General features: G+C 49.2%; 2 protein-coding genes across 6 annotated transcripts in view; one reads left to right on the forward strand and one right to left on the reverse strand.

The window, feature by feature from the left end:
* Window positions 1–7,706, forward strand: part of CACTIN (cactin, spliceosome C complex subunit) — a 55,116-nt gene extending 47,410 nt beyond the window's left edge. The window contains exons 4-11 of the mRNA XM_032956614.2: window positions 155–344; window positions 739–834; window positions 1,643–1,788; window positions 2,249–2,411; window positions 2,798–2,912; window positions 3,982–4,330; window positions 5,539–5,828; window positions 6,373–7,706. Coding sequence (XP_032812505.1) covers window positions 155–344; window positions 739–834; window positions 1,643–1,788; window positions 2,249–2,411; window positions 2,798–2,912; window positions 3,982–4,330; window positions 5,539–5,828; window positions 6,373–6,863 — 1,840 coding nt within the window. The 3' untranslated portion in view covers window positions 6,864–7,706. The remainder of the gene's footprint in view (window positions 1–154; window positions 345–738; window positions 835–1,642; window positions 1,789–2,248; window positions 2,412–2,797; window positions 2,913–3,981; window positions 4,331–5,538; window positions 5,829–6,372) is intronic.
* A 1,144-nt stretch (window positions 7,707–8,850) lies between these two features.
* DOT1L (DOT1 like histone lysine methyltransferase) overlaps window positions 8,851–15,017 on the reverse strand; it is a 34,568-nt gene continuing 28,401 nt past the window's right edge. For 3 of the 5 annotated variants that reach the window (XM_032956565.2, XM_032956581.2, XM_032956590.2), the window contains 3 exons: window positions 14,919–14,977; window positions 13,646–14,359; window positions 8,851–13,498 (listed from right to left, as the gene is read on the reverse strand). In XM_032956565.2, coding sequence (XP_032812456.2) covers window positions 13,671–14,359; window positions 14,919–14,977 — 748 coding nt within the window. In that variant the 3' untranslated portion in view covers window positions 8,851–13,498; window positions 13,646–13,670. The remainder of the gene's footprint in view (window positions 13,499–13,645; window positions 14,360–14,918; window positions 14,978–15,017) is intronic. The other 2 variants (XM_032956574.2, XM_032956600.2) reach the window with 2 other exon arrangements.

Genomic DNA, 15,017 nt, shown 5'->3' on the forward strand with positions numbered 1-15,017 from the left:
AAATGAATGACCACTCCCTGTCTTTCGAGATTTCATAATTCTATCAACGAATTCCCAACCCTGTGTATGACTCTTGACGCTTTGTTTTATCCCGCTGTACTAGTGAATGTACCCCACATCTCCATGTCTCAACCCCCTTGCCTTTCGTGTCCAGGCGCCAGAGGGAGCTGGTGAAGGCGCTGGAGACCCCCGAGGAGAAGCGAGCTCGCCGTCTCTCCAAGAAGGAGGCCAAAGAGCGCAAGCGGCGTGAGAAGATGGGCTGGGGCGAGGAGTACATGGGCTACACCAACGCAGACAACCCCTTCGGAGACAACAATCTCCTAGGCACCTTCATCTGGCACAAGGTGTGCATGTGTGTGGATGCATGTGTGTGGATGCATGTGTGTGGATGCATGTGTGTGGATGCATGTGTGTGGATGCATGTGTGTGGATGCAAGTGTGTGGATGCATGTGTGTGGATGCATGTGTGTGGATGCATGTGTGTGGATGGCCACCCACCCCCTCATGTGCCGTTGCCAGCCTTCATATGTGCTCGGGCTTGCTCCAAAAATCTGTTAAGGCTATACATGGGATAATTTGTATTTAGGTTTGTATAAATAGATGTGCTCCGCCTTAAGACTGTATAGGAATATATGTCTCTATTATGTATCGGTGTGTATAGATGTGTATGTATATGCAAATGCACGCGAGTGTCGTCTGTGTGTGTCATGCGTGTCCAACTCTTGTTCCATGATCCAGGCACTGGAGACAAAAGGCATCTCTCACCTGAGCGACAAGGATAAGAAAGAACGCAACAAGGGTATCCAGAAGGAAAACCGCATTGAGCTACAGAAGGTGGGAACTCCTCCTCCTTCGCCTAACAAAGACACAGCCCAGATGCACAAACAAACCCTGTGGAGCCATTGGCCCACGGGTTGCACATTCAGCAACTTCATTTAATTTCATGTGGCCTGGGTGAACACGAGGCCTACACCTTTGAAATGGCCCACAAACGATATTTATCTGTGGACAAGCACCTTAGTTGCACTAATCGGGTTTTGGGGGGCAATATTTTCAAACCTGGAAACACTGTAATAATAATATTAGTGTGCTCAATCACTTCTGTCACTGCAAGGGCCTCTTACAGTGACAGAAGTGAATGAGGTGCGTGTTTGTGTGGTTGCTAAAGGAGTTTGAGAGTGGTATTCGGCCCTCAGGAACAGGTTCCCCACCCCTGGCCTCGGCTCGAGACTTGCGCCAATCTGTCTTCCCTTCCCTGCTATTGTAAAGTCTCATGATTTGATTTAAAAATAAATTATCTGCCTGATTTTACTGTCATTTGTGGTTCGCCCATTTGTTCCTTCACGTCATGAGCTTCAATGTAACAATGTCATAGTATTTGCATGTATTCTGCATACAATATAAATACATTTCCACGCAATTTCACGCGAGTATCATGAGCGTAATCATATATTTCTATTGATGAATCGGTACATGCACCCATGGTGACGAAATGAGCTGGCGCGCAGGGAGCTAAGTGGATTGTTACGTCGCAGCACCCTGATAGATAGCGACGGTTTTGGGAGGCATTTAGTGGTGGATTGATCAAGGCCGATGATGATGATGACGACGACGCTGTTATTCCCCGGGACCGCTGCTGCAGGTGAAGCAGCTGAGGCTGGAGCGCGAACGGGAGCAGGCGCTGCGTGACCAGGAGCTTGAGATGATGCAGCGAGACAAGGAGGCCGAGCACTTCAAGCAGTGGGAGCAGCAGGAGGACAACTTCCACCTGCAGCAGGCCAAGCTACGGTGAGCGCCCACGCACACACGAGTTAGTACAAGCGTTGATACACTTTCATTTTGAGTTAGAGAATGATTTTTCACATGACTGTCAGCACCAGATATCGAAGAAAAATAAGTAATTAAATACTCGCACAATGTATTCAACTATGTATTTTCCTTCCTTATCTGCTGCTCTGTGTGACAGACACGTGTAAAAACATTCGCTAAATAAAAATTAAAGTGTACCAGTGTGCTGTCTTTTTTGGTGCACTTGTACCCGTTCACATAAACTCGCATGCATACACAAAGACAACCTCCATCCACGTGACGTGTTGAAGGCTCACTCACAGGTCACTTACGGAGGCTCAAGCGGTTGTGTACAAATGTGCTCGCATACTCGCACTCGTACGTGTGCTCACGTGGACTCTTGCATGCGTGGACTCGCCTACCTTGACTGATGCGCCCACCCCTTGGCCCCGCATCTCAGATCCAAGATCCGCATCAAGGATGGGCGTGCCAAACCGATCGATCTCCTGGCCAAATATGTGGGCATGGAGGAGGAGGACCTGGCTGTGGAGATGCACGAACCCTACACCTTCCTCAATGGCCTCACCGCCTCCGACCTGGAGGACCTTCTGGAAGACATCCGGGTAAGACACAGGGGGAAAAACATGGGAGAAGAGAGGCACGGAGAGGTGAAGGGAGATACAGGGAGGTACGGATAGATGGAGACGAAGGGAGATGTATGTATGTACCTGAGTTTGAGTACCGCTAACGGCCTACACGAGTGGACGATCATCTGAACCGGTTCTGGGCCTCCCCTAGGTCGACTCAGCCTCAAATGAGTACCTGGTGCGGTGTGTAAACATCGCCACTAGGGAGACGAAGGGGGCCGGGCGTGATGTTGGCCACCCACCCCCTCGTGTGCCGTGCCGGCCTTCATAAGGTGCTGCTCACTCACAGCACTTGCCCACCAGCATGTTAAACCTATACTGGGGGTCTTTGTATGTACAGATGTGCATGCTTTTATGTGCAGGTATACATTGAGCTAGAGCAGGGCAAGAACGTGGACTTCTGGAAGGACATGACGATCATCACAGAGGACGAACTGGGAAAACTCCGCAAGAAACAATCGGAGGGCACAGGGCCTGGTACAGAATTTACCATTCACCTTTCTGTCCACACACAGCTCACCACATCCCCCTGACTCACCACATAGCTTTCACCACTCATTAACTTCTCTATCCATTCACTGACCACTCACCTCTGATTTATCACTCACTTTCACTATTCACCCACTCACTTAACCAGACACATGCTTTCACTCACCCACCCACCACTTACCAGTAATACATTGACTCACATGCTCTTTCACCACTCACTCTCCCATCAACTTAACCACACCACTTATACATGAACTTGCCCTATATAACTTCACTCTGTAGTCACTCATCCATACATCCACTAAATCTTTCATCCACTCACTCAGTCACTCCAGAATCAGAATATGTATTTATACTAGATGAATCCGATGAGCTATAAAGTTATTTTTCACAGATGTCCTCCTTAAAGCCCAGTCTCCCTCTCTTCTTTTATATCGACCTCCAAACTCCCTGTGTTTCCATCTCTCTAATCATAACCCTGACCCAAACACAACCCAAACCCTACCCCAAGACTTTACTCTAACCCTGGGTTTTAACCAAACTGCAATGCCTCGCTCCATAATGCTAACTCGAATCCTGACTCTTACCCTAACATTCCTCCAACGCTTACCCCTAAACTCTCAAACCCATCATTAGCTCCAACTCCTAACTCTACAAATCTAACCCCTGTTATAAACTTCAAATGTTCCCGCAACTCTTTTCCACAAACCCCCTTACCTTTGCTTTTTAAGAAGCCGGGTCATGTGACACAGGTATTCTAACTTCGTGGGTTCTGACCTGAGGATGCCTGATGCAATCTCAAATTAAACATCTTTCAGCTTCACTCTGAGCAGAAATGATAACAATTGGCATGTTGTTGCACACGTGACAAATTCATTTGTTTGGCTACGTCATGTGGTGGAGGGTTTTCATGTAAAAAATTTGGCCAGGTCTCAACCAAAAATCAATTATGAATCCCCAAGCCTTTGTTGATTTCGCAACCCTTTTCCCCTCTCGCTTCCCCTTCTCCCTCACCAAACTGCGGCACCACTCCCCTCCCCACCCCCCTCCCTCGCAGTTGACCGTCGCGAGGGCATCAACCCTTCGGTGGCGGGCGACGTCTCAGCCGTGTTCAAGGGCAAGACGTACGCACAGCTCACAGCGCTGAACCAGCAGATCACGGGCAAGATCGTCGCGGGGGGCACCACGCTCGACATCGGCTACTGGGAGGGGCTGCTGCAGCAGCTGCGCGCATATACGGCGCGCGCGCGACTCCGTGAGCGCCACCAGGACATCCTGCGGCTCAAGCTGTTCCGCTTGAAGCAGGAGCAGGGCGTGCAGAGCCAGCCCCTCTTCCCCATCATGCGTGGCGGTGGTGGCAGGGGGGAGGGCGGACTGCAGCAGAGTGCAGGGGCGCTGTTGCCAGGGTACGTGGGGGTGGTGTGTGTGGGCATGTGGGTGTTATGATGTGTCTGGGGAGTGGTAGTGTAGCGGTTAACGCACTGTGCTACGAAACCGGTGACCAGAGTTCGATTCCAGCTCATGGCTAATAACAGTGACGATTATCTGAACCGGTCCTAGGCCTCCCCTAGATCGACTCAGCCTCAAATATGTACCTGATAGTGTGTAAACATCGCCACTGGGAAGACGGAGGCGGCCGGGGGTGGTGCTGGCCACCCACCCCCTCATGTGCTGTGTTGGCCTTCAGCACTTCCCCCAACAGTCTGTTAAGGCTGTTATGATGTGTGGGGGTACCTGGTGTGTGGAGGTGTGGTGTGGGGTATGTGGTCTGTGAAGGTATGGGGACGTGTGACATGCGTTTTGGTTTGTGGGGCAGTTCTGGAGTATGTGTGTCAGCCTGGGTCCTATTGTTGTGTGCGGACTGATGCGACATGTGATAAAAATGTTTAACCACACCCCTTGCCCTGCTTGGCCCCCAGCCACATACAGATGTTTGGTGACGCCAGAGTTGCACGGTTTGATTGTAGCTGAGGTCGGGAAATAGCCAATGGAAAACCACCCGTACTGCGAGGGCCCCACGCTGGTCTAGCTTGTACAGTAAAACCTTGGATTGTGAGTAACTTGGTCTGAGAGTGTTTTGCAAGACGAGCAAAATTTTTAAATAATTATTAATTTGATAAACGAGCGAGGTCTTGCAATACGAGTAGTATGTATAGACGCTTTGTCTGCCGAGCGTCACGTGATCACAACTGATATACGAGTGCTTTGATATACGAGTGCTTTGGATTACAAACACGTTTCCGGAACGAATTATGCTTGCAATCCAAGGTTTTACTGTATATGTAATTGACAAAAGGGTAACAATTAATTCATTTCGTACTTGCGTGTTCATGTACTGGACGTAATAGTCATGTGTTTGATATGATGCATTCACTCCATATGTATCGTCACTTATACATGCCAGTGACATTGCTATAGAGTGTGGAGGTGGTACCCACATGCCCAGGTGCTGTTACATGAAGAGGGTGGGGCATTTAATTCCTCATTGCAGGTCCCACGCCAACCACACTATACAGCTGACATGCGCAAGTTCACACAGGATACGTATAACGATGGCGCAGCTTGCGTTCACGTGTTTGAACTTCCCACGCATGCCCCCCCCTCGCCCTCCCAGACCCTCATCAGCTGCGACTCCATCGAGCGCCGCCGCCACCAACAACGAGGAGGAGGACGACGACAACGAGGAGGACGAAGCCGGCAAGAGCGGGGAAGGGGCGGGCACAGCGGGGGACTCGGTGCTGACGGAGGCCGATCTGGTTCGGCAGAGCTGCGAGGAATACGAGGCCGGGCGCTACAGCCCCACGCTGCTGCCGCCCGACGAGCTGCCCGTGGAGGCGCACGTCATGGAGGCGGAAGAGGACAACCAGCGCCTCTACCTGGCGCGCAAACAGCTCCAGGAGACCGGTGCGTCACCGCGGGAAGCGGCGTTGCGTGAGAGAGCGGAGTGAGGGAGGGCACCGTGTCTTGCGGGAGGAGATAGACTATGGGCCAGGGCAGAAATCGGTACCATCAAATGTTTGTAAAATTTTAGTTGTACCGATTTATTTACATGGCAAATAAAAGTTGCTTGATAACGCCACTTATCTACACTCTAGGGGGCAGCACTGTCCAACAAGGACGACTGCAGATAAAAAAAATGTTAATTGCGTGTCAGTCAAATGTATTTTGTTTTGTGCAACTGGAATTTATCCAATTGAAGGGATCAGAGGTTAAGTGGTGTAACGACTGTGACACCAAGCCACCTCTGTATTTATGTCTTTAATATTTACATGTACTTCAACACCCCACTCCCTCCTGCATCTTTCTCCATGTCTCCCTTCACTCTGTCTCCCCTCACACTCATCTCATAATCAATCCTCGTCTCCCTTCTCTTCCCCCTCTCCACCTCACTGGCCATCTGCTTTCTTCTTTCCCCCATCTTTTTCCTGCCTCCTCACTTTTCCCGCAGGTTCAGCTGAAGACACAGCGGAAGATGCATTCGAGCGTCGTGCGCGCGAGGGAATGGGCACGGACGAGGCGCGCTTCAGTGTCGAGGTGCCCCTCACGGACAAGCTCTACCTGTGGTCGGACAAGTACCGCCCCCGCAAGCCACGCTTCTTCAACCGCGTGCACACAGGCTTCGAGTGGAACAAGTACAACCAAACGCACTACGACTTCGACAACCCGCCGCCCAAGATCGTGCAGGGCTACAAGTTCAACATCTTCTACCCGGACCTCATCGACAAGAAATCGACGCCGCAGTACTTCCTGGAGTCGAGCGACGGCGACCGCGAGTTTGCGACGCTGCGCTTCCACGCCGGGCCGCCCTACGAGGACATCGCCTTCAAGATCGTGAGCCGCGAGTGGGAATACTCCCACCGCCACGGGTTCCGCTGCCAGTTTGCCAACAGCATCTTCCAGCTGTGGTTCCACTTTAAGAGGTACCGCTACCGGCGGTGATCGAACTGCTGGCGGTGGACTTTTGTATATGGGGCACGTATATTCACATGGAGCTGCAAATAATCCGTGTAGCCTGCATTACACTGCAGGGGCAAGTGCTGTTGGCGAGAAATTATTGTCGCCGGTAGGGCCATAATGTGCTCTCCTAGCTTTGGTTTCATTTCGAGGCAACAGGACCGGGTGGTGGTTTGTGTACGGTCACGTATGTATGTGGACTTGTGTACGCGTACGTATGCATGTACAACATTTTTGTCAATCAACTGCTGGATGGCCGCCTCCCCCGCACCATGTGGGTATTGGAAGTTGACTGTACTTTGCCATGCTGGTCATTGCGGATTGATGAAGTAGGGATGAATAGATGTGGGAGCAAACTTCAGAACAATAGATTTTGCTGAACTGCCCCTCTGCTGCCCACAATGCAGCAGCATATTACCACCTGCCGTTTATGGACACCCACCAAAACACTATCCAAGCTTACTTCTATTGAACTTCCAAGATAGGGCGCATTCTGGAAATGCATAGGCACATATATACAAAGATTTCACGTACAGCCTTTAAGCGTGCACTCAGTGCTGTCATGGTGTATTCACTGATCCAATCTCCCACTTGCCCACCTTTTCACACAATGAAATCACCCACAACGACCTATCCAGCTTACAAACTCACCCAACCAACCTGACCACCCATCCAGTGTTGCTCATGAGTACACTTACCTGAACAGACCACTCCTGCGCAATGCTGGTGTAAATGAGGGTTGAATGACAGTCATGTTTGGTAACTTTGTTCTGACTTGAATATTTTGTAAAATTTGGGTTTTGTAATAAATTGTTTGTGACCCCCCCATATGACCTCTTAAAACTTGACAGCCACAACTAGCCAATTGATGTGCATCTTAACAGTGCTGTGCTGATGGTGTACTTTACAATGGCTTGTGAACAAAATTAACTTTAAGTCTGGTGGACTGTGGGCAGTAAATGATGAAACGTCTATTTGATGTAAATATAAATGTTATTTAAAATAATTGAACCCCTTCCACACCTTGCTGGTGAGGCCCAGAGAAGTCAAAACCAGTCAAGGACTTACCATCTACAAATGCTGCTGAGAATTGTTATTCCAGGAGACTGATAGGCTGAGGGACTAACCTTTCACCACTGTTAGCCTTGGTTGTGAATGAAAGGGATGTTCCTGGGTTCATACACACCGGTACATACACGCGTATGTACACCATGCATTCATACCACATGTACAAACACCTACCAATGTCAGTGCCTCACATTTGAGGAATGAATGCATATGCCTCGAGTGGTGATGGGGCGAGACTGAGGGTAGTGGTGGAAGAGTGCTGTTGGGAGAGTTCAGCTGGCACGTGGATGTGGTTGCCAGAGTTGTTTGCATACCTGCGAGTGGAAGGTGGGGGGAGTCTAGCGGTGGTAGGTGGCGACAGCTGTAAATGTGAGATGTGACTTGTAAGCTTAGGCCTGAAATATTCACAACTATACAACCCTGCAATGTTTACACAGCTACATGCATACACCCACACCTCGTACGCATAACAGGTCCAAGTTTGTCCAGTGGTCGCCACTCCTTGAAGCCTCCCCCTCTCGTGATTTGGTTTTACATCTATGCTCCATCTGAAACATTCTATGCATCCAGTGTCACATGACCTAACCCTATAGAACAAGATTCTACATACCTGGGGCACATGACCCACTCCCACTTTGTTGGGGTCAAGTACGGTGGGGGCAACTCATGTGGCCCAGGTGGAAAGGACCCAACCTCACCTCCCAATTAGCACAGTTGGCTACGTACGGTGCAAAACAAGTGCAACATACATGTGACCCAGTGCGGTCATGCGATAACAGGGTAGGGTTCACATGACCTAGGTGGGTGTAGAGTCATGCGACCCACCTGGGCAGAGGGTTATGTGATGCAGGTGAACGGGGTGGTGCTGCAAGGCGACCGAGCAACAAGAACGCGTGCGAAGAGACCTGTTCACCTGTTTAATCCACAGCACCATTTTGAAGAGAACACGAGACATTAAATCACACGACACCGTTGGGCAAAACCACAAGACCCCCAGCTGCAGTGGCCGATCGTATAAGCACACCTTAAATGTAGGACGACACAACCCAAAAACAAAATGAGTGGGCCTGTATTTGGTCGAGGAATTAATTAGATAGAGGGAATGATGGATGGTCATGAGCCTGGATATTAACAGGGTCAGAGTCAAAAGCACAGATGCTTTAGGAAATTACGTTCAAGACATGTGGGCAACAGAGGATAATGAGCAACTTCCCTCAATGCAGAAAATCCAGTGGTTAATGTGATACTGGTGTGAATCACACGAGTGCCGTCACTACAACGCTAATGAAGTCAATTTAAAGTTTTTTTCTTAAAAACTAAATTTTCAAGCTCGTGTGGGATAGCACAGCCACAGTGACCCTTTATACACGTGCAGAAAAAACTTTAAAGTTCTCCTTCAGAGCTCGTATTTTACTCCGCAGGTTTAAAAACGGTTTTACTACTGACATCGTGATGTCACGCTCGCTGGTGTAAAACCACCACGTTCAGTGAAACCACCCTGTGGTTCACCCAACTGTTTAATGGTAACATTTTTTTTTAAACACGTGACATCACCACGCAGCACTTGGAAATTACTTCATGCGATTTGATGTAAACAGGAAGAGACCATTTCGATTTAAAGCTTTTGTGACTGCAGGGATTCTTCTTCTTGGTTCTTTCGGTAAAGTCACGTAGAATGGAAATAAATAATAAAAATAAACCAATAACATAAAAAATAATGTTATATTTTTATTATTTTATTTCCATTCTACGTGACTTTACCGAAAGAACCAAGAAGAGGAAGAGACCAGCAAAAACGAGCTAATGAAAGGACGGCACACTATTTTTTTTTACTTACGATTTACAATGTTACAAAATGAAGTATAATTTACGAGAATACAATAAGATACTTTATCTGGAACAGATGAACATATACCATCTGCACTTTATTGCAATTGCACTTTAATAAAAACTACGGAATCACGCAGCCTCATTCGGGCGGCTTTGTTAGGCGATGAGAGCTGTAACAACAATTCCACTAAGCATCGATTACATGGCAAATAAAATTGGCAATATAAATTCATTATATTTTTTGCAAAATTTTTGGAGATAGACATTTTTAATATTGTTGTGACATCGTGATTGTAAAACAGTTCATTTTTTCCGATGTAAAAAGGGGCCAGCGTAGCTGCTGAAGAGCCGTTTGATGTTTTGGGTTGTGTCAGCCTTTAAGGGAAAATGCACATTGCACCCCTCTTACACGGATATCTACACACGAATGGATGAACTTCACTCAAGTTGCTTTAAACCATCGGCCACAGAATCCATCAACCTAGGTTTCAAAGCCAACAAAGATTGCTGTTTCACAACCACAAGACATTGATTTTATAACAATGTAACCCTCGACTCAGATTCACACCGCTCAGACCCTCGAGACCAGTGGTTCTCAAACTGCTTTGGCCCGCGGACCACTCAGCCGATGCAAATATTCCTGTGAACCACCCAGGCCTGGTGACAAAACACGTTCACTTATCTCTAAATACCAATACAGGAGGATTCATATTACTAGAACAGCTCGGTTTTTATTTGGGGGGGGGGGGGCATTTAGATGTTAGGGTTCGGATAATTTAATCAGGGTAGTTTACCTAACCTCATTTATGAAATTTAATGTAACTAATGTATCCAAAATATGAATTTACGTCCAAAACAAAAAGTATAACCGTTGTCATTATTTCCGGATCAACCTGCATTTGCATCACAGCCCCGCGGGGCACCTGGAGCACCGTCGTGGACCACCGGTGGTACCGGGGCCCACACTTTGAGAACCGCTGCTTTAGACACCCAAGGTCAGATTCACAAGATCCTTGGTTCATAACTTGAAGATATTGAGGTTAGAACCAATATGACTGCAGGTTAAAAACCCAGATTCCGTGATCCTGGATTCTCAAACCAACAAGATTCTACGTTCAGAGACACTATCTCCCCCCCCCCCCCCAAGTTCAGAACCCAGGCCTTTCCCGAGTGTTTCTTATCATTGAGGTCGTGTTCTCGTTTACTTGAGCTGCCACAGTTAAAACGTAACCAACCACAAACGTACAAACTGATACGACTGCCTTAATTGTTTTTTACATTTCGCCCGTCAATTAACTTACGTTTTTTACAACCCACAAAAGGTGAATACATTCCTGAATTGCAAACAGAATTCACTCATTCACATGCCACTCTCCTAACCCAGAGCCGATCACCGCTAGCTATCCTATATTTTCTGCCCCGTGTAGCATTGCCAACACTTTAAAGCAGAAAGTCACCAATTGACCCTCAAAAAGTCGCAAAACTTCATACTGACAAACATGTAGGGGGTGGAGGGGTTGGGAAGAGGTCATTACGGAGGGGGGATGGGGGGGTACGGGAACCCATTGAGGTACAAGGAGGCCGTCTAGCCTTCCTCTAGATCTACTCCAACAGCTGCCCCAACACTTTCTCACCCATAATGCACCATGTGTGCATAATAATAGTAAGTCTGCAGCGACAATGGGCGACTGCATGGAATTAAGGGAGCCACAGGGGTTTCTGGGTAGAGCAGTGCATCACGGGATTTGTACATGTGCCTTTTCACCAAGATGGCACGTCTATTAGTGACGTTAAAGACCCCTGATTGGCGATGATAAAGACCCCTTCTAGCACCCTGCCCCACAATGCACCGCGGCTCCCCAATGGCTAGTGCTCCCATCCTTGTGCAGTCCCACAATGCCAGCCCACACAGCACCAGCGAGTGTTTAGCACCATCACAGCCAGCACCATCGCAGTTATCGGGGAAAAAGGCGCTTCTGGTCCTATCTTCTGCCACCCAACTCCCCATAACTGCAACTATGTTGCAGGAGCTATGTGGATATGAGGAGTTTAGGGGGGTTTCCGATACAGTAGTTATGGGGCTTATAAATGCAGGCGTTAGGGATTCAAGGGGTGAGAGGGTTGATGGTTTTTTGATATGAAGAGTTGAGTGAGCTTCCATTTTGGGGTGAAAGCAGAACTCCCCACCCAGATTTAACATCAGCCTCAGGGGTTTCACCAATGGCTGTCAAGAAAGAGTCCGCATCACCGAAATGCTGGGTGTCTCTCTCAGGAGGTCCATAATGGCTGTGTTGGAGACACCAAGCCAACACCACTGAGATCCAGTGTTTTAAATTAATATTTCAGCCATGCATGATAAAACCAGCTATTGGTCGGGGATTGTGACATCTCTACCCAGTCACTAATGGCCATACAAAATCCATCAATTTAATAATAAAACTTGCTTGCAGCTATAATTTGGCTGCATGGAGAGAACCTTGTGTTTAAGGAGTGGCTCCCAAGTGGGGCCCGAAGGGCAGAAAAGTCTTCCTCCGACATCAGGGCCTGATGTTAAAGCTGAGTATTGCGACAAAGTTTTCCGTACGAGCAAAGAAATCCACCGCAAAAAAAAAAAATTAAATGTTAAAATATCAACGACACATTCACAAAACCACCAAACGAAACAAACACTCAATTGTGCACTGGGAATAAAAAATTATGCAAAAAACACATTGATCGCCACCACCGTCGCTGTATGAAAACACAAACACCAGCACGCGGTGTCAGCTGCCTCCACCATTGGTGACCGCCAGCGCTATGAGTCGCGGAGACGGAATAATGCGACACCAAGGCTTGTGGCTGCTCTCGGACAAAATGACGAGTCAAATAATATTTAAATTAAGAAAATTACTGGGGATGTTTGCTAGGCATGGTTCCAACATGACTGTGACATCGTGCTATCATTACAATTGATGATGTGTCAGGTTTTTTTTTTTAAACATACGTTTAAAACATTTTAACGACAAGCAACCGAGGCCGTCTAAATTCTACTCAATCGCTCCATTCGCTTCGGGTCGCGTTTGACTGCGACTGCAAAAGCCAATAATTCTGGCTCATGACAACTCAATATCGAGATGGCACTGGATTCAAGATAGCGCTGTCAGGCCTCCCGGGGAGATGTCTTCTCCCCGGGATTGCGGAGGGAGAGGATGAAAAGGTGGAGAGTTTCTACAGCTCAGCCTGACCAGCCATTTGGCGGGGTTTTTTTGTTTGTTTCGGGAGGAAACGGCGCTTGTCGCATTTGGCGGTGCCCCGTCTGGGCCCCAGAATGAGGTCAGAGTGATGAGAGAAATAGCACCAAGACGCCTTCGAGGTTTCCTTGAACGCGCTTTGCCCCCGTGGGAGCGCAGTTCCCTCGCGTCACCAAAATCACCCATTCTCTCCCCCCACCCAAGACCACAGTCTCTTCCTTGAAACGTGAGCCTACCCAAGATTTAAATTCCTCCCCATAACCCCCCCCCCTCCCGCACCTTCTCAAGGCCCAAACACTTCCTTGAAATAAACAGTTCGCCCCTCAAGCCCCCATTAACCTTGAGACCCCAGTCTACTCCCCAAGACCCCCATCTCCTTGAGACCTTCTTTTGTGTTCAGAGTCAAGGGACGTCTTCAGCAGTAACTTCGAGCACCAGAACTCTCCTTGCATAGCTGATGGCGAGACAGCTCGAGGTAGAGGTGAGAGAGTGCTGAGAAAGGGGAGAGACCGGGAGGAGCAGTGAGACAATGAATCATGGGATAGTCAACTATAGACCACCCAGCACTATCACCACTAGAACTTTAGACCACCCAGCACTATCAACCACGAGACTCGAGAGCACCCAGTACCACCTCACCTTGCCGTCAGGCCACGCTGGCCCCTCAGCCTCTCGCGGGGAATGGCGGTTGAACTCCGAGCGGCACCCATACTGCGCCGTCCAGCCCAAGCGGCGGCTCTACGCCCGGCCTCGCCGGCGCCGCCCCCACCTTCCCCGCCGCCCCCACTCTGCCTGACCGCTGCTGCTGCTGGTGCTGCTGGTACTGGTGGCGCTGGTGGTGCGCAGGCGGTAACAGTGGCGGCGGCGGTGGCGGTTGGGACGAGGGGTTGTGGAGATTGTTGTGGGGAGGAGACACCAGCAGTGGCACCAGTGAGCTGAAGGTGGTGCCCAGCAGTGGGAACGTCGACCGGGGGAAGGAGGCTAGCGGGGGCCGCGCTGGCGCCGGGGAAGTCCGGAGGACCGTGGTCAATGACGGTAAGGAGGAGGATGACGACGACAACAATAACGACGATGACGACGCCGCCGACGATGATGATAACGACGGCGAAGAGACGAACATTGTGTTGGTGCTCGACGGGAAATGGAAGGAGGTGGTGCCAACTGGGAAGGAGAAGGAGGGAAGCGTCGCCGTTGGTGGGAAGAGTGTGGATGGCGCCGACGACGCTGCTGGTGCCGGCGGCGGGGGGGGTGGGGGAGGGAAGACCGCGGCGCCGGCGTGGGGGGGCACCGGCGGCAGAAAGGACAGCGGCGTCATCGGCAAGGGGAGGCACGGGGGGGGCATGGGGGGGGCATCTGGAGGCAGATAGAGACAGATGGCACCGTCACGTGTGTGTATGGGTGTTTGTGTACATCTGTGTGCATATCAACTTGTGTTGATGTAGGGTACGGTTTTACATATATATAAAAACGTACCGTACACCAAAAGATTTAAAAGTAGTTTCTTTAGAACCGCTTTGCGTTGTTGTCCTTCCTCACACCTACAATTAGCAGTTGGCTACGTACAGTGAAAAATAAGTTCAACATACATACATGTGTCCGTGTGTGTGTGTGCATATGTGCACATGTCAGCGTACGTGTGCATTGTGTCTTTACGTATCTTTAAATCCACTGCTGGATAAACACCCCCATTCACTGTGTCAGTCATGGAAGTTGTTTGACCATACTTGACCACGTTAGCAGGCACATATTGGTGAAGTAGGGTCCAGGGACAGGTTAAGATATTGAACTCAGATCGCTGTGTTCATAGCAGATGGTGCTTAACCATTGTGCCACCTCTCCTCCCCATATGTGTATGTCATTAAATGTCTATGAATGTGCATCTATGTCTACGTGAGTAAACATGTCTGTGTACCATTGCTGGGCTGGTTCATTTTGTCTTGAGCTCCTTCCCTTGTCCCACCACTCCTGCCCCTTCAGACAAAGCAGAGACAGAAACACACACACTAAGACG

This window comes from Petromyzon marinus, chromosome 1 (genome assembly GCF_048934315.1).
Source record: "Petromyzon marinus isolate PM22_M1 ecotype Great Lakes invasive population chromosome 1, UKy_Petmar_22M1.pri1.0, whole genome shotgun sequence".
NCBI classification, from domain to species: domain Eukaryota; kingdom Metazoa; phylum Chordata; class Hyperoartia; order Petromyzontiformes; family Petromyzontidae; genus Petromyzon; species Petromyzon marinus.